This window comes from Lissotriton vulgaris, chromosome 1_1 (genome assembly GCF_964263255.1).
Source record: "Lissotriton vulgaris chromosome 1_1, aLisVul1.2, whole genome shotgun sequence".
NCBI classification, from domain to species: Eukaryota; Metazoa; Chordata; class Amphibia; order Caudata; family Salamandridae; genus Lissotriton; species Lissotriton vulgaris.
In genome coordinates this window covers 241,520,754-241,539,310 of record NC_141685.1, presented here as the reverse complement: position 1 = coordinate 241,539,310, position 18,557 = coordinate 241,520,754, and the positions used below count along the sequence as shown (strand labels likewise).

Genomic DNA, 18,557 nt, shown 5'->3' with positions numbered 1-18,557 from the left:
GTTAACTGACTAAAGCTCTTCATACTTTCACTAAATTGGTATGGCTTTTACTGAGTGTGTTCGATGAGGACTGTTAGAACTGGGATTTCTGGTTGGCTAAGGCTTACGCCAAAGCCAGGCAGAAACCACCATTCTAGTCAGGGCAAGGGAGTCACACGCCAAGATAACCCCTGCTCACCCCCTTGGTAGCTTGGCACGAGCAGACAGGCTTATCCCGGAGGCAATGTGTAAAGCATTTGCGCACGCACACAACAGCAACAACATCCTAGGCACACAACAAAAGGAACTCCACACAAGGTTATATAAAAATAACATTTGTATTGTCAAAACACATCAGATAGTAATCACACAATATACATTGTTCCAACTGGCACGGGCAATATTCACAAGGGATTATTTACACCAGGACAGGGCCACGTGGGCCACTGTCAGAATCAGCACTTAGTAGAACTAGCACTTAGAATAACTGTCACACCAAATAACAATTATAGATCACAACCAGTAACCACTGGTAACAGGTAGGTACACACTACGCAATACTAATAACCATAGGCATAGATCACGCTTGGACACATAACCTCTCTAGTATAACATACTAGGCAAAGCAAACTTCTAAGCATGAGCACCTTTAGAAGTATAACACAAGCATAAAGGCAAAGCACATTACGCAGGAATCACATTTAGGCCTAACCAGTAAAAATACAGTAGGCAATCTCATCACTAGTCTAAACACATTAGACCCTCCCCCTAAGCATAACTCACATTTAGGGGCGTAACTCAGAGAGTGAGACATAATCTCTCTAACATAAACCTCCACTTGTAAAACCATCTCTAGAGGTATCAATACAGGGTGCGTAAAACATACTAAATGCATTACATTTCCTAGCACCACATCACTCCAGCCCATAAAACACATTAGGCAATTACCATCATAAACATAGTAAAATCACATTGCGCAAAAATCACATTAGGGCCTTGCGCCCTACCCACATACCAGCCCCCTGGCCAACTGGCAATCTCAAGAAGGGGCTCAAATGCCCTGTGTCCAGCATGTCAGGGCGCGCTACCAATGTAGCGCCAGTCAGGGGTGTGCCACTGGGGCAAACCTAAATGTTGCAGCTGCCCACTACTTGCTGGGCAGCTGATGACAATCACAAGGGCCTAAACGCTGCAGCCAGCACTAAGTGCTGCACAGCTGTAGAAGGCCTGGCACCTCTGTGCTACTTCTGTCCCTCTCAGGGACTCACTCCAAGTTGCGCCTAAACGGTGCAGCTGCCCACTACTTGCTGGGCAGCTGGGAAATAAGAAACTGGGGCACGGGCTGTCAATAGCCCTTTGGAAATAAAACTGCGCCAAACTGAGCCATCTGGCTCTGAAAACGAATATGCGCAGGTTGGAGCCCTTTAGGCTCTGTAAACAAACGTGCCCCCAAAGGTTGGAGCCATCTAGCTCTGAAAGAAATAAGGCGGCCAACGTTGGAGCCACACGGGCTCAGTAACCAAATCAGATACCTCTGGGACTAAGGGGGGTGGCAAATGTCCATCATGGACAGCACGGGGCCTTGGAACCCTCCCACAGGGGCATTCTCATACCAAGGAATGCCCAATCATTAGAGCCACGCATGGGCTCTGTAACTATTAGGAACTTGTTGGGGCGGCCCACTGCCATCCGGGGCCGCCCTACATGCACCCCTACCACTGGTCTTTCTCAGGCACCAGGATCAGCCCCTACGGAGCCCCGCAGCCCGTTTTTGCTTACCGGGCTACTCTCCCGTGGGTCACGGCGTGGCTCCTCTCTCTGCTGCGGGACGGGCCTCACTCATCCGGTCTCGCAAAGCGCAGCGCTTCACTTCGGGGTGGCAGCGGGCGGGGCACGCTCACTCCTGAGAGCCTCGCGGAGACCTGCTGCACCGCACTCCACCGGGAGAGCATCCAGATGCTGCAGGGCTCCCTCCGCTCACGGGAGCCCTGCCGACCGGCCGCCATGCTCCTACTTCCTCTCGGGCTGCAGGGGCGGGACTTCCGGCCCTTCTGCCATGGCAGCGCTGCGATTGGCGGCTAGCAAGCTGCTTCCGGGTTGCCCTGGGCAGAGCGGCGGCCTGAGGGAATGCTCTCTTCGTCGGTGTCAATCCGGGGTAGGCTCCCGGTTGAAATATTCAAAATAGAGGAAAAATATGCGGCGTGGGCAGCCGCTTGGGAGAAATAAAAGCGCTACCAAGGGGCAAAATCAAGCACTCCCAGGCGCTAGTGTAAAATAAAAGCGCTCTTCAAGCGCCAAGGGCCAAAATAAAGCGTTCCCAAGTGCTAGTGTAACCAGAGGACTTAAAATAAAGAGGACACAGCTAAAATCACAGGCCCCAGAGCAGGAAATAACCCCTGCAGCAAGAAGGGTCCAATCACACGCCAGGCACAAATTACACTAACATGCCAACTTCTAGAAGTGGAACTTCCACACTAGACACAATCATGCCGCATACATCATTGCGCAGCATTCAATCTCACGAGTTCGCACATACCAAACTCGACCCTGCACTCCCCACACATCAGGAACTACCATGGTCACACATATTCCCCATGCATTTCTATGGGAGGGCAGGTCACTCTCACCACACACACAGAGAGCGCACGCACTTTACACTGGACCACAGTGACAAAAGTGCGCAGAGACCTAAAATCACCAACACTAGGTTACAGAAACAGGCCAGGCAAAAGCAAAAAGTTTTGGGGTGAACCTGCCAAACAAAAAGGGCCAGGTCCAACAAGGACTATATAGGTCTGATAATTGACTATAGCTGTTTTTTGTGTGTGTGTGTTCGTTGATGTTTCCATAAAGTTGAAGATCGACTAAAACTACTTCCACATTCACTACAAGTATATGGTTTTTCCCCTGTGTGTGTTCGCTGATGTGTTTGTAAGTTTGATAAACATCTAAAGTTATTTCCACATTCACTGCACTTGAATGGCTTTTCCCCAGTGTGTGTTCGCAGATGTCTTTGGAAGCTTGATAATAGACTAAAGCTCTTCACACATTCACTGCAATGGTATGGTTTTTCCCCAGTGTGTGTTCGCTGATGTCTTTGGAAGCTTGATAATAGACTAAAGCTCTTCACACATTCACTGCACTTGAACGGCTTTTCTCCTGTGTGTGTTCGCTGATGATTCCTTAATGTTGAAGATCGACTAAAACTACTTCCACATTCACTACAAAGACAAGGTTTTTCCCCTGTGTGTATTTGCTGATGTCTTTGGAGGTGTGATAACAGACTAAAGCTCTTCACACATTCACTGCATTGGTATGGTTTTTCCCCAGTGTGTGTTCGATGATGTCTTTGGAGGTGTGATAAACATCTAAAGCTCTTTCCACATTCATTACAATGGTATGGCTTTTCCCCGGTGTGTGTTTTCTGATGTCTTTGTAGAACTGATAATCTGCTAAAGCTCTTCTCACATTCATTGCAATGGTATGGTTTTTCCCCGGTGTGTGTTCGATGATGTCTTTGGAGGTGTGATAAACATCTAAAGCTCTTCACACATTCACTGCAATGATATGGTTTTCTCCCAGTGTGTGTTTGCTGATGTCTTTGAAGGTGTGATAACAGACTAAAGCTCTTCACACATTCACTGCAATGGAATGTTTTTTCCCCTGTGTGTGTTTGCTGATGTCTTTGGAGGTCTGATAATTGACTAAAGCTCTTTACACATTCACTGCTACTTAATGGCTTGTTCGCACTATGTGTTCGCTGATGCTCTTTTAAGAGTGCTAATTGACTGCAGCTTTGCACACATTCAGTGCAATAGAACAGTTTTACTCCTGTGTGTGTTTGCTGATGGTGCTTTAGTAGTGATGTAAAACTAAAATTCTCGCTGCATGTGTATGATTCTTCTTTCTTTATTAGTGTTTCTGAGGAGGGGATATATTTGTTCCCTTCCTGTGACTGTGTTTCCTGAATGGCCAACATGGTTGAAAAAGCATTTGTATTATTCTCACATTTCCTGTATGCATTGGTATTTAGGACATTTGATTACCAATTTAAAAATAAACTGCAACTGCAGTTGTCACAAAACACTTGCCATATTAATATGTGTCAAGCTACTTTGTGAGTGATTGTGCCTTTAGACTGGATAACAGCTTTTGATGCTTACTGATATAGATTATTCTTCCTTATGGCGAGCAGCAATTGGGACTGCACTATATATTTTAGACAGCACAACTCTTTTCTTTATCCTTCAGTTGTTGGTTTCCACTTTGTTGTGTTTTTTCTCTGGCTGCTGTGGCATAGTCAGGAGTAGTTTACAATACACCTAGAGCACTGAATGATGGTATGTTATCATTTTAGGAATCAGAGCACTGTGAAAAACACATATTATTGATCCCATGATCAAAGCTGGTATTGAAAACTTGCTTTAACAGGAGGTGGTTTGTCAATGGTGCTGCCTTAATCTTCTAGAGATCTTGTCTTAGTCTTGTGGTGTGAAGGTACACAGCCCAGACTCTTACATTCACTGAATTGCCCTTGAATGTTTATTCCGGGATCCGTCAGGTTATGTTCAGGCTCCTCTGTCTTCGATTGCACTAATGTTTTCCAGAATACTGTTACACGTCTGACAGTTGTGCACATTTAAAGTATTATCTTCATTATTCATACTCATTCTGTGCATCCAAGGAGTGTTTCCTATGGAATGTAAAGAGATTCAAAATTACTAAATGCAAACATAATGTAAATATACAATATTTATCCGGCTGTAAAAGACATTTCTTCTTTGCTATCTTTGAAACTTAGCAAAAGATACTTCACCATACATAGATAAGATATTAGACTAAACGTTCTATTAAATACATCACATTGTATTTACTTCAGAAAAGGATGTGATTTACCACTGTTCACATGATAACTTAGTAAAGAATGGGCACTCATGGAGCACCCACATGCTACAGGTAGATCTTTAGAAAGATGCACATGGTTAAGAGATTTCATTTAAACAAGAACAGATTGTGGAAAAAGAGATGGAGCAGGATGTGTGCTGATACTTAAGTTTTGGGAGAGGGGTCTCCAAACCGGTCCCGGAGGGCCGGATCCCTGCCATATTTTTTGGATATTCCCATTGAGATGCATGTAGTTATTTTAAAAATCTGGCATGGATCCGGCCCTCCAGGACCGGTTTGGGAACCCCTGCTTTAGGAAGTGAATAACAAAGGTGACTCTTCAGGAACTTGTAAAAATTGAGAAAGTCAATGTCATTGTGAATAACGATACATTCATGTATAAAAACAAAATTGCATCTTTATTGAGGAATTTGCCAGTTGTGAACTCCATGTCAATCTCGACTCCGAAATACATAGTCAGGCAGGCTCCGTGACCCAGACTCGGAGTCACTGATTGACAGGTCACAGAAGAGATGGCACTCAGCCGGCAGACAAACGCACAAACAGGAAATCCAAGATCAATCCCACAGATAGGCAAAGCAACACCACAATGGTCTAGGGACTTTGGCCCCAATAAAGTACATATGGCCCAAGGGATAGGTGCATTTCTAAAACACCATAAAGTCAGATGCCACATAAAGTTAGGAACACACAGCCAATCAGGACACAGCACACACAGTACATGTAACATTCACATGCTTCCCATGCCGGACATCTGGACACGTTACCTACTGACCACATTGTGTCCACGCAAGGTCGAGCCCCACCTGGATTCCTCATTGAAAGCATTCATTTATGGCTCCAAAGACAGCGGTTCGCATTTCTTAACTAAAAAGGATTGGTGGAAATATTTTATGGCAGTCAATTAAATGAATACAAAACTATTCAGATCGATCGGAAGTTGAGACCGTCCTCAGACCTTATGCTTGTGACTGTGCTCCCGGCTGCATTGTTTAATTAAACGCAGTGTTCCTATTTGCCAAACGCCTCTTGTTTTTTTCAAGGTACTTCATGTTCAAGCTAAATTTTGGTGAGCCAGCCAGGAGCTCATTGTTATTTTATATGTTCTAAAGAATTTGTAGTGCGCACTAATACTCTAGAGTGTCCTGGCGCAGGAGTGAACTGGGGTAAAAGTAAGAGCCAATCAGATGAGCTGACTAAACAGATGTGTCTTTAAATAAGTTCCTATGCCAGAGGATCATAAACATAATTAGATGGGCATATAACCTGGCTAATGCCGATCCAGGAACACTTAGAGCACTGTTAAAAATAGAGTCACTGGAGCAAGACTATCCAAAATATATAGTTGGAAAAAATTGAAGTAATGCTTTTAAATTAACATCAGTCTCCCTAGAAATGTTAATATCTTGGACACCAGCCCAGCTGAAACTCTGCTTGAAGCACCTAACACCAAGGCTAAGAACTGGATATTCCACACTGCTCCAGGCTCTCAATGTACAAACAGTACGCGGACACAATAGTTTTTAAAAAAACGCGACCATATATCTTTTTTAATATAACTCATGGAGTAAGGCGAACTATTCTTCAAGTATGGCTAGGAATATTACCGCTGAAATCATACACTTTTAAGTGGTCATCAATTCAAGGAGAGACGAATCTCTGTGACTTATGCAAAGGTGGGGTGCAAGATCTAGAACATGTTCTGTTTGTATGTCCAAGCGAGATAGTTGTAGCAGCCAGGAACAGATACATTACCCCGATCAAAACAAAATGTAATATAAATTCGGGTGAGATGTTGATTTCCCTCTACAATGGTCCACCCAATGAATTTGTGTGTGTTAACTTGTATAACTTTTTAAAGTCTTTTTTAAAATTATATTAATGTGGTAATCTCTTTTAGTAAAAATTGAAACTTTTATCGTGTATGAATTTGTTCTTCTCGTAAGAGAACTGAATCAAATAAATTATTATTATTATTATTATTATTATTATTATTATTATTATTATTTAAATGTTTTTTAAAAAGTTGAAAATCTTGAATAAGCTGAAGGTCCGTGGGGAGCGAATTCCAGGCTGCTGCTGCTTTAACAGAAAGTGACAGGCCTCCCATACAGGCTCTGCGGAAGCGAAGGATTGCCATTCGGCGAAGAGAAGCAGACCGCAGAGGTCGATTCGGCACATACAGAGTAAAACGCTTCCTGAGATAAATGGGTCCATGGCCATGAAGGGCCCTGTGTGCGAGGGTAATGGCTTTGAATTGTACTCGCTGAGCCACAGGCAGCCAATGCAGATCCCGCAAATATTGCCGAGCACTAGATCTCCTCGAGACGATAAAAAGGAGTCTAGCAGTGGCATTCTGTATAATTTGCAGTTTTTGTAGCAAATACCCAGGCATGCCAATGAACAAAGCATTGGCATAACCTAGACGAGAGAGAATCAAAGCACGGGCAACCGTCTCTTTGGCCACTCTTGGAAGCAGAGGGAAGATCTTTCTAAGGGCTTTTGAGGGTGCCAAAGCAGACCCAGTCAGTTTTTTTTACATGGTCAGCTAACAGTATATCCTCACTAAACCACACCCCCAAGTTTTTACTGGTCCTCCCTCATAGTGAGGGCAAAGGAGGTTCGGTAGCCATAAAGATTGTCTGAAGTCCGGAGGGAACTGGCCGTACAAGAGGACCTCTGTTTTATCCTCATTGCACTTCAGATAGGCCTGGGCCAGCCAGCAGAATACCGACGCTAGGCACGTCTGGGCAGTGATAGTGTCCTGATCTGAGCCCCTCCAGGTAAATAGCAGCTGGGTGTCGTCTGCATACGCTATAACTTTTGCTCCAAGCTCCTCTGCCAGATAGGCAAAGGGGTTAGGTATATATTAAATAGCAGAGGGCTCAGAGTAGAGCCCTGAGGTACCCCCGTAGAGAGGTTCCTAACAGAGGATGAACAGGGAGCCATGCAGACCTGCTGTGAGCGGGTATCCAGAAAAGATTTAACCCACTCCCAAACCAGGCCCGAAATGCCAATCGAAGATAACCGGGCCAGGAGCAGCAGGTGGGGCACCATATCGAAGGTGGCAGAGAGGTCACGTAAAATCAAGACCGCCCTTACGCCCCCGTCCAGACACTCCCTGATTGCCTCCGACATCTCCACCAGAGCGGTCTCCATGCTATAAGCAGTTCTAAACCCAGACTGGGCTGGGTGCAGAGCACCTGATGATTCAACAAAGGTCTCGATCTGCCTAAAAACCATCTTTTCACAAACCTTGGCCAAGGCAGGTAGCAGAGAGATAGGCCAGTAATTGGCAGGGACCAAAGGGTCCAGTGAAGGTTTCTTGAGAAGGGGTAACCGTTTAGCCTGTTTCCATTGAGCGGGAACCAAGGCGGTCTGAAGGAAGAGATTAACAATATCCACTACTGCTGGGCAAACCTCCTTAGCAACCCCAGCTAATACACGAGCCGGGCAGGGATCGGTAGGCGAGCCCCACTTAAGAGAACTAAGAATGGCCAGAATGTCAGACTCGGCAGCAGGCACAAATGAAGTAAGCTGAGGGGTAAAAGCACAGGAAATGGAGGGAGGCCCAGAAAAAGAGATCTCCAATGTCCTGAAATGAGAGCCCACGCTATCCTGAAAAAGGTGGACAGCTCCTAACACCATTGTTGGGAGACAATGAAGAAACCTATGCTCCACGCAAGGTGATAAGAAGCTCTTAACAATGGCAAAGATCTCCTTACTGTTGTTCCCAGCCAACACAATCCTACCAGCAAAATAGTCGTTTTTAGCTTTTCTAATGGCCATATAGTATTCCCTCTGAGCTAAACGCAGGGTCTTCTTATCAGAAATACAATACTTCTGGGGCCAACAGTGCTCCAGCTTTTTGCACCCCAATTTCAGATCCTTGAGCTTATTTGAATACCAAGGCTGCGAGGGAAGAGATCGCTGTTTGCTACTGCAAGTTGATTTAGAGCTGGCGCTAACCTCCCAGCTAATCCAGTGGTTAAAGCCGTTAACAGCCCCTTCCAAATCAGAAGTGGAAGCCGGACGTGACTGAAGTAGGGCCATCGAAAAGGCTGGAAGATTAATCTTTCCAGGGTGCAGGTCAGGGGGCAAAACAGGACTTCTGAACAGCCTACCCAAAGAGTAGGAAAACCTAATCAAGTGGTGGTCAGACCAAGTAACAGGTTCTGGATCCTCTACCTCAATGGCAAAAGTAGTGCACACCAGATCTATGAAATGGCCGCCCGAATGGGATGGCAACTTCACCCATTGAGTCAACTGAGCTAAACCCAAAGAATCCAAAACTGCCCCCAAATCATGAGCAGCCGGGGCATCCAGATGGATATTGAAATCCCCCAAAAGTAGGAACTTAGAATAGCGGAGGGCACGCGGAATAATAGTATCGTCAAATGACTTCAAGAAGGCTCCAGGAGGACCCGGCGGATGATAGACCAGCGTACCGCCCAGTGTAAAGTGAGGGGAAAGGGTGAAAGTAAAATCCAGCGCCTCCCCCTCCACCCAATCTCCCGAGACTTCACCTGTAAAAGACCACGAGTCCCTAAACACCACTGCCGTTCCCCCTCCCCTCCCGGTTCTGCGATCGCCCCCGGCAATTTTATATACCCTAGGAATGGCGAACTCCACTACCGGAGCACTAGACTCGTTCAGCCAAGTCTCCGTTATGAAGAGAACGTCCAATTTGGTATCAGACAAAAGCTCATAAATGTCAGATACATGCTTGACCATCGAGCGTGCATTAATAAGTGCAGCTTGAATCCTAGGTACACTGGAGCCTGGGATAGAAGGGTTAATCAGGTTGGTGTGGAAGCAGAATTTGCATACCGGGCAGGTTCTAGATAAACTGTGGAGAACATCCCACTGCTTACCTCAGCCACAGCTAGTGCCCTTAAGCTTTAACAGTTCTTCACGAGTATAGAGCCTCTTCCCACTAGCAAAATCAGGCTCTGCCCGACCAGAGTGACTGACGCTGGTCACTTCCGGGGCGCGGACGGACGCAGACGGGAGCAGACGGGCGCAGTCGGGCTTGCCTTTGGCACGCCTTCGGCCCTGCCCCCACTCAAACGGCACAGAAAGCTGCGGTGGACCGGGGCAGGGGGAGCACTCCTCCTTGCACAGGTAAGTGACTGGTGAGACTGTGAGGCTATATAAAAAGGCGAAAATCAATAGTATTTTTAAAACAGATTAAAATCAATAACGATCAGGAAATGTTCGAAAGAAGCAGTAGAGTAGTCACAACATATAAGAGTAGATCGCAGACTGCCCTCAGAGCACGAGCGGGTAGCGTAGGAGCTGCCACCACCTACATTTGCAGCGAACCTGACTGCAGCCAAAGGAAGGGGACCCCGCCAGGACATCCACATTTACGCATCAAGGAAGAAGAGCAGACGCCGCAATTGCTTGAAAGTTCTGCTGAATCCATGGAGCGGAGGTCCATCCTAAAGCAGCCGTCACAGTAGGTAAGACACTACATCAGAACCTTAGTAAAGCAGGTGGCGTTTGGTAAACTGGGGAAAAATGTAAAAGGATAAACTGAGCACACTGCCACTCACAGAAATCTGGAATTTTACCTATTTTATATGTCCTAACTGAGGAGTCGCAAGGTGGCCTTGAAATCACCTTTTTTTTATAGTCAGCACGCTAAGAAAGGTGAATAGTTATTATCGACACAGCCAGTATGGTTAGATCGCATGGGAATTACACAGATGTGATTCGGACATTTAAAGAAAAAGATTTGATTCTGGGAGATTAGGTGTAACCTTTGATTCATCAAGAGGGGCCAGTGGTTCTCAAGTCATTCAATTTTTCCACTATTGTCTTTGTCCCAGAGCAGATATATACTGACTTCAGACTCACTTAGTGTAGTGTACCAGACTTCATGCTCACTTAGTCCAGTGTACCACGCAGAGCTTCACCTGGTCACAGGATAGCATGAACTAGGAGCAGGCTAAGGGATTTTTCTCTGCCAGTTTTTTTAGATGTTGGTCGCTTTGATTGCTGAGCGTGATACAGATGGTATGCTTGGCCCCTGTGTATGGGTGTGATTATTGATATTTCTTTATTTTATTTTGAAGATTTTATATAGTGCAAACCAGACCCTTGCGAGTATCAGAGCGCTTTACAAGTCATATGTAGAAAGTACGATATAGCATACAAAGATCTAGGTGAAAACAGAATACAAAGATCATAATCGTAAAAACTAAGCTAGTGCAAAAACAAAAGGACGACTATGGAGCGCAAAAACCGAACAAGAAGTAAAATACAGTAAACAGTCAGAGAGTTCACGTGAATTTAGCCATGAGGATCGCTTTCACTTCTGTTTTGAAGGAGGCAGTGGAAGGGTTCATTCTTGCTTCACTGGACAAAGCATACCAGATCCTAGGAGCCATACCGGAGAAGAATCGGTTATAGGTTTTTTCTTGGGAAATCATTGTGGTTTTAGAAGAAGAGTCGTGGCACTTCTGGAGACTCTGCTGCCCGCAGAGAGCACCAGTTTCTGAGCTTGGTAGTGCAGGGCGTTGTGGTGGAGGGCTTTGTGTGTCATACAGGTGATTTTCAGATGAATTCTGGCTTCAAACGGTAGCAAGTTGAGGGCTCTCAGTTCTGGGGCTATGTGAGAGTTTCTCTTTGAACCCGTGATGAGTCTCGCAGCTGAGTGGATAGTGGCTCTTAGCGGGGCTGTCGAAGACCTTGGGAGGCCGCATAAGGTTACTGCCCCATATTCCACACAAGGGATTACTAGGGCTAGAACTGCTTGTTTGAAATCGTAGGCCGGCAGAAAGAGTTTCAGTTTTCGCAGGGTCTACAGGTGGAAGTTACCTCCTTTTGTGGAGGCGTGGATATGTTTCAGCATCTTTAGGTTACTGTCAAGCGTTACCCCTAGCAATTTTGCTGAGTCGACGATGAGAAGTTGTCCTTTGAGAGCTGTTAAGTGCTTCAGCCAATCCAGGATAGTAGGAGTTTTGTTAGGGTGAGCGATTAAGAGGAATTCTGTTTTGAGGGAGTTTAGTTTCAAATGGTTTTCGGCTAGCCAAGTTTAGGTTTTTTGTAGTGTGGTGTTGAGCGATTTGATGTCATCAAGTGAGTGCATCTTGATGTAGATTTGGGTGTCGTCTGCATACATGTGGAAGTGGATCTTGGCGAGGCTGAGAAGATCGGTAAGAGGTTCCATTAAAAGGATGGGTGAGAGGGAGGAGCCTTGCGGAACTCCTAATGTGACTGGCATGGGGTTGGACAGGGATTGGTTGACCTTGAATCTTTGGGATCTATTTTGGAGAAAAGAGGCAAACCAGTTAAATACAGTTCCAGACATTTCCTTTCTGTGTTTCAGGAGTTCTAGCAGGTTGCCGTGTTTTACGGTGTCAAAAGCTGATGACAGGTCGAGTAGGTTTAGTAAATAGGCTTGGTCCAGGATTTTTAGAGGGTCGTCTATTACATGTGTCATGGCTGATTCAGTGCTGTAACCTGCTCTGAAGCCTGATTGAGATTGGTAAAGCCGGTTGAATTGATCAATGTGACTGTTCAGCTGAATGTTAATGCATTTTTCCAGGAGTTTAGCTAGCATAGGTATGTTAGAGATCGGACGATAGTTATTTAGGTCCGAGGGGTCAGCTGTTGTTTTCTTTAGGATAGGCGAAACCTGACCTGTTTTCAGGATGTCTGGAATGGATCCTTGAAGGAGGGATGTATTTATGATCTTGGTCCAGTGGGGAAGTAACAGAGGGATGAAGTCTTTTAGGTAATTAGCCGGGAGCGGGTCCATGAAATGATTGGAGGGTTTCAGAGCGATTAGCGTTTTTAATATGGTGTCATCACTGTAGGTGTTGAAGTGGGACCAAGTTGCATTGTTTTTTAGTATGAATTTAGGGGGGTCATTAGCTTGGGCACCAGCCGGGGGCAGCGATGGGTTCTTTTCATGTCTGAGAGAAATAGGAGGTCCTTGAATAGATCTTATTTCATGGATTCTGTTTTAGAAGCGAAGAAAGAGGCAAATTCATCACAATTGGGTAGAGTAAGTGGGATAGCGTTAGGGAGACTGGGTAGGCGCTTGGTTTGGACTTTGATAAGATCGAATAGTTTTTTTGTGGTGGTTCTTGGCTAGGTCTAGTTGAGTCCTGAAGAAGTTGGATTTAGATTTTCTGATCTTTCTAAAATAAGCGTTTCTGGAAATTATAAGAAGCTTGAGGTGGTCAGCTGAGGTGGTGGCTCTCCAACGTCGTTACTCTAAGAGAGAGTGTCTGTCTTCATTCTTGGAGAGCATTGGAGATGCGCTGAGCAAACTTACGCTTAGGTTTGCCCATTGCACGGTGTTGGGAGATCTTAATCTCCATTTAGACTCTCCTAAGGAGTCAGGGACAATTTGCTTCATGGACATTACTAACATTCTTGGTCTTACCCTGCTAACGTTGGAACCCACTCACATAGCAGGCCACGTCCTAGACTGCATTTGTTCTAACTCTGATAGTCTGATAGTCAAACCCCCATGTGCTCAAATCTGGTCAGACCACAAACTCATCCCATTTGACCTTCTTTTAAAACATATGGCCCCGGCGAAATGTACGAAAATAAGTACTGCCAGTCGCAAACCGGATTGGAAAAATTCACTCACTCGGCCTGACCTCTTGGAGAAACTAAGAGACAGTAAACCTGCACTAACTGACCACACTTTGACAGATAACCATCAATTCTGTGAGTGGATGGCGATATTTGGTTCGTCCTTGGACCCAACGAAGAAGTATAAAAACCCTAGCGGTACTAAAAATAGAAAGAGTGCCCCATGGTTCTCATTAGCCTTAAAAAGGGAGGTAGGCGAAGTGAGGTCACTTGAGCAGAGGTGGCGAAGAAATTACGAGGCTGTTGCCCATGACACATATAAATCTGCTCGAAGGAAGTATCACGCCGCAATTAAGTTGGCAAAAAAAGTACATTACTTAGAGGCTATTTCTTCCTCCGGTAATGGACAGAAGGAGATTTTCAAGATTGTTAACAGTTTCACCAACCCCACAGCACTCTCTCAGAAAATTCCCCCCTCGCTACCGCCCAGCAATGCCATTGCTAATTATTTTGAGAAGAAGATCTTAGACATCGTGAAGGACTTCCCTCCTGTGTCATCTATCTTGACAAACTCTGAAAAGATGAGGTCGGGCTATGAAACAATTAACACCACTTGCTTTGACTCATTCGCGCCCATTCCCCTAGAGGATTCACACCAGGCCATTCTAGCAAGTAAATCTGGATCCCCATTCGACCCTTGTCCGCCTATGGTTTTACGAGCGTTGGTTGAGGAGGTAAACCCAACCATCAACAGCATTATCAACTCATCATTGGCTACGGCAGAAATCCCATGCGACTGGAAGCGCGCAGCGGTTATGCCACTTCAGAAAAAGGCTCTACCGGACCCAACCACTCTGTCCAACCTGCGTCCTATTTCCCTGCTTCCCGTGGTGTTTAAGCGGACGGAAAAATTTGTTAACAACCAACTTACTAATTTTCTTGAGGAGAACAACATCCTGCACACCAATCAATCAGGGTTTTGATCCAAACATTCGACCGAATCTGCCCTTTTGTTTACGACAGAGACCCTACGAATGGCTATGGACCAAGGGAAGAAGGCCGTCTTGATTTTACTCCACCTATCGGCGGCCTTCGACACGTCTCACACACAATCTTGGTCGACTGTTTATGTAACGCAGGTATAGGAGGAGTGGTATTGGAGTGGTTTAGAAATTTTCTCAACCATAGACGTCAGGTCAGGTCACGGTATTAGGCGAATTTAAATCTGAAGAAAAAGTCATCAGCTCAGGGGTCCCTCAGGGCTCTAGTTTGAGCCCTGTACTTTTCAATCTTTACATGGTAGTCCTGATTGAGCTAATCGCCTCCTATCAGATTAGCACTATATCATATGCTGACGACACGCAGCTTATCCTGGTGTTGGATAGGGAGCTGCCCGGAGCAGAGGAAAACCTGAAAAACTGTCTTACGGCCACATTTGAGTGGATGAATAACAATCACCTCAAATGTAACTCCGGTAAGACGGAAATATTGCCCTTCGGCCCTCAAAACGTGTTCTCCCCCAAACAATGGTGGCCTGAGGATGCTGAAGCTCCTCCTAACACTATATCTTCTGCTCGCAACCTGGCCAACAAGTTTGATGACCAATTGTCCTTTAAGCAGCAAGCGGTAGGCGTGGCTAGCACGTGCTTCCATATCATTAGATCACTCAGGAAGTTTTTTGACCTTCTTCCACTTGCAGCAAGGAAAACAGTGGCAGTAGCACTGATAACATCCAGACTGGACTACTGTAACAGCCTGTACACAGGAACCAAAAAAGCAGTGCTCCACAGGCTGCAGTTAGTCCAGCATGCTGCTGCCCGTTTAGTACTTCGCTGGCCAAGAAAGCCATCTGCCTCGGCAACGCTCAAGACGCTCCATTGGTTACCAATAGACAAGCGTGTTTTATTTAAGGTCCTTGTTATCACCTTCAGAGCCATTCAGTCACAAGGACCCAGATACTTGTCTAATGGCTTTAAACGTCATCAGCCATCACATCGCCTGAGGTCCGCTAATCAAAATCTTTTGGTAACCCCCAGATTTAGATTGGTCACTAAAGGTGGGAAATCCCTTTTTGTCTTAGGTTCTAGGGCTTGGAATGAACTGCCACCCCAGCTTCGGCTTATGTCTAAGGAGTGCCACTTTAGGAAATCCCTGAAGACTTGGATTTTCTCCCTCACTGACGCGGCCTGTAGGGCACTGGTGTAAAGTGTGTAATGTGTTCTGAGTTGCCTCCAGTCCACCAACCTATTCCAGATGGGTTGGTTTTGAGCGCCAAGATGCTCCGTGGAGTGGTAGTAGCGCTATATAAATGTGACTTTACATTACATTACATTACATTACATTTAGCCTCCAATCATACCAAGGTTTTGAGTCTTTTGTGGAAGTTCTTTTCAGTTGAAGCGGGGCTATTTTTTCTAGTAGGTTGTTCATGGAGTGAAAGTAGTGATTGGTCAGCCCCTGTACATCGGCTAGGTCTTCCGAAGGACATAGAAGGTTTGTATTAGCTGATGCTATAAGGTCAGAGACGGCGTTTTTCAGGTTTCTCTTCCAGATCTTAGTTCTCAGGGGTTGTGTTGGGAGTCGTTTAACAGTTTCCAAGACATGGAATGTAATGACATGATGGTCAGACCAGTCTCAGGAGAGGATTGAGTCGAGCTGTGTGGAGTCCACTTTGGAGATTATTAGGTCGAGAATTGCACCTTTGTCGTGTGTTTTGCTGTTACATATTTGGTTCAGATTAAGGTAAGCGAGGAAAGCTTTGAGGTTGTTTACCCCTGGGTCGTTCTGGTCGTCCCAATGGAGGTTGAAGTCCCCCAGGAAAATGTGCTTATTTTGTTGGCTGTCATTTGACGCTAGAATATCCATGAAGTGTTCTATGAATGTGAGGCTATCTCCAGGAGGGTGGTAGAAAGTGTGTAAAGAGAATATTTGTTTGTTATTGTTGGCGATGTTTAAGCAGAGGTATTCACAAGAGGAGAAGGCGGGGGCATTGGAGTTGGTCACTGTTAGGCTGATCTGGTGTATGCAGGCTATCCCACCGCCTGGCCTGCCCGTTCTGTCTAGTCTGGTGATGTCATAGTTAGGGGGTAACAAAATGTCCATGATGGAAGTAGATGTTTCATTTAACCAAGTTTCCGTCAGGATCAGAATGTCTGGTTCATTAGTGAGAAGTAGGTCAGCTATATCAGCTGCATGTATAGATGCGGATCTGCAGTTTAGGAGAATACAGTTTAGCCGCAACTTGTTGCATACTGTGGTGGGTTTGATTGTGAGTGATTCTAGTGAGGTTATTTTCAACAATCCCTCTGGAGTTGTGTCTGGTGGCTCTGTATGTGTTGATCGGAAAAGATGGTATATGGGAGTCTGTATGTGAGATAATTGGTAGACCAGCAATATGAGGAGGGTGAGGTAGGTCATAAGAGCGGTGGAGGGCCCCTAATTCTATATCAGATAGAGGGTTTATCATCCTGATAGAGCGGGATATGGCATTATGGTGCGGATTGTGCTCCAACGTGGAGACCCCTGAGCCTGGGAGCTTGCAAGTAGATGTTGGGTGCGACTATAGCTCTTGGAGTGTGGGGAAGAACTGTATTCCTGTATATTGCGAGTGAACTTGGGTTGTTTTTAAAATAAGGTAGTGTAAGGTACGGATGTCCGATTTGACTTGCTGAAGGGCTGATAATATCTGGTCACGTCTGGGGTCGGGCGTGAGCGTGTCCTTATTGTAACGGTGGACAGGGGGGTAGGCGGAGTAGTAGTCTCTTTAGTGACTGTTTAGGGAGAGTCGAGGTTGGGGACAGTGCAAAGAGCTCTTTCTGAGTGTATGTCAATGTGGAGGGGGAGTGAGGAAGCTGGATGACAAGGGGAGTGAGAGATGGCTATGCCAGGATCAGTGGGGGTATAGGTGGGGCAGACAGGCAGATGGGAGGTGCTGGTAGTATTGGAGAGGGGGGGAGGGTGGGAGAGGTAGCACAGGGTGAGGGGACTGCTATATGGCTATGCCAGGATCTGTGGGGATAAAGGAGGGGCTGACGGGCTTATGGGAGGTGCTGGGTGTAATGGTGAGGGGGAGGGTGGGGGAGGTAGTGCAGGGTGAAGGCTGGCAGGCTGATGGGAGGTGCTGGGAGTAATGGTGAGGGGGAGGTAGTGCAGGGTGAAGGGGGATAGTGAGTGAGTTGGTAGTGTTATGGAGTGAGGAGGTTATTAAGTGGAATGCGTTGTTAGGTGGGGTGTCGTTGAGGTCTAGAGTTAATGTTGGAGCAGATGGGGATAGCTGGGAATCCTGACTTACTTCGGGATCCGGATGGGAGTTGAAAATATCGGTACGATTGGATGGAGAGGAGGTGTGTTATAGTGACCTTCTCCTTGATGAGCGGAACAATGTGATCTATCATATTGAGGGTGCGGTCAGTTGATTGGATGAGGATGATTACATTATGATAGATATTGACGGTGGCTGCTGCATTGAAAAATAGGGAAGGTAGAATAGATAGTGTTAATCCGTGTGCTGTTTTCTTCTTGAGAGAGACCTTATAGAGAGCAAGAAAGGCTTTTCTCCATTGAGCTCTTCTTTTAGTGTAGAAGATGATGTCATTCTTAATGAGCCCTTTGTTCATTGAGAAGTATGGGTCAGATTGGGGTTTCAGGATGAGATTTTAATAAGTTGTGTTTGAAACATTAAGCTGCTTTTTTTGAGAGGTTTGGGGGGTGAGTGATGAGTAAGTGAATTTACCGGTGCACTCCATAGTGTAGGTGACACTTGATTAGCGGGGGATATAGAGTTGGGAAGATGTATATGCAAGGTGCTGTCCTTTAGGGGGAGAGTGTAACAAGGATGTGGTGTGTGATGTTGTGGTGCTGTGAATTATTGCAATCTTTTTTTTTCTTAAGTGTTGCGCTTTTGTTGATGATCTAATGTTTCATATGAGGGTGCGGCTATGTCTCACAAACTGCATTTGATGCCAATAGTCAATTTTATTCAGATACTGTTTTTATTTGGCAACTGCACTTTCACTAGGTCACAACCCTTAAAAATGCATTGTTGTTTGTGTTTATGAAATGTTCATGTTGAATGGTTAACTCATCTGTAAACAGCGCTGAGCTCATGGTAACAT

General features: G+C 45.6%; 1 protein-coding gene across 1 annotated transcript in view; it reads right to left on the bottom strand.

Moving 5' to 3' along the window:
• Window positions 1-478: 478 nt before the first annotated feature.
• Window positions 479-18,557, bottom strand: part of LOC147745352 (uncharacterized) — a 61,692-nt gene continuing 43,613 nt past the window's right edge. The window contains exon 2 of the mRNA XM_086952269.1: window positions 479-4,672. Within this exon, the coding sequence (XP_086808395.1) occupies window positions 2,786-3,958 (1,173 nt within the window). The 5' untranslated portion in view covers window positions 3,959-4,672 and the 3' untranslated portion in view covers window positions 479-2,785. The remainder of the gene's footprint in view (window positions 4,673-18,557) is intronic.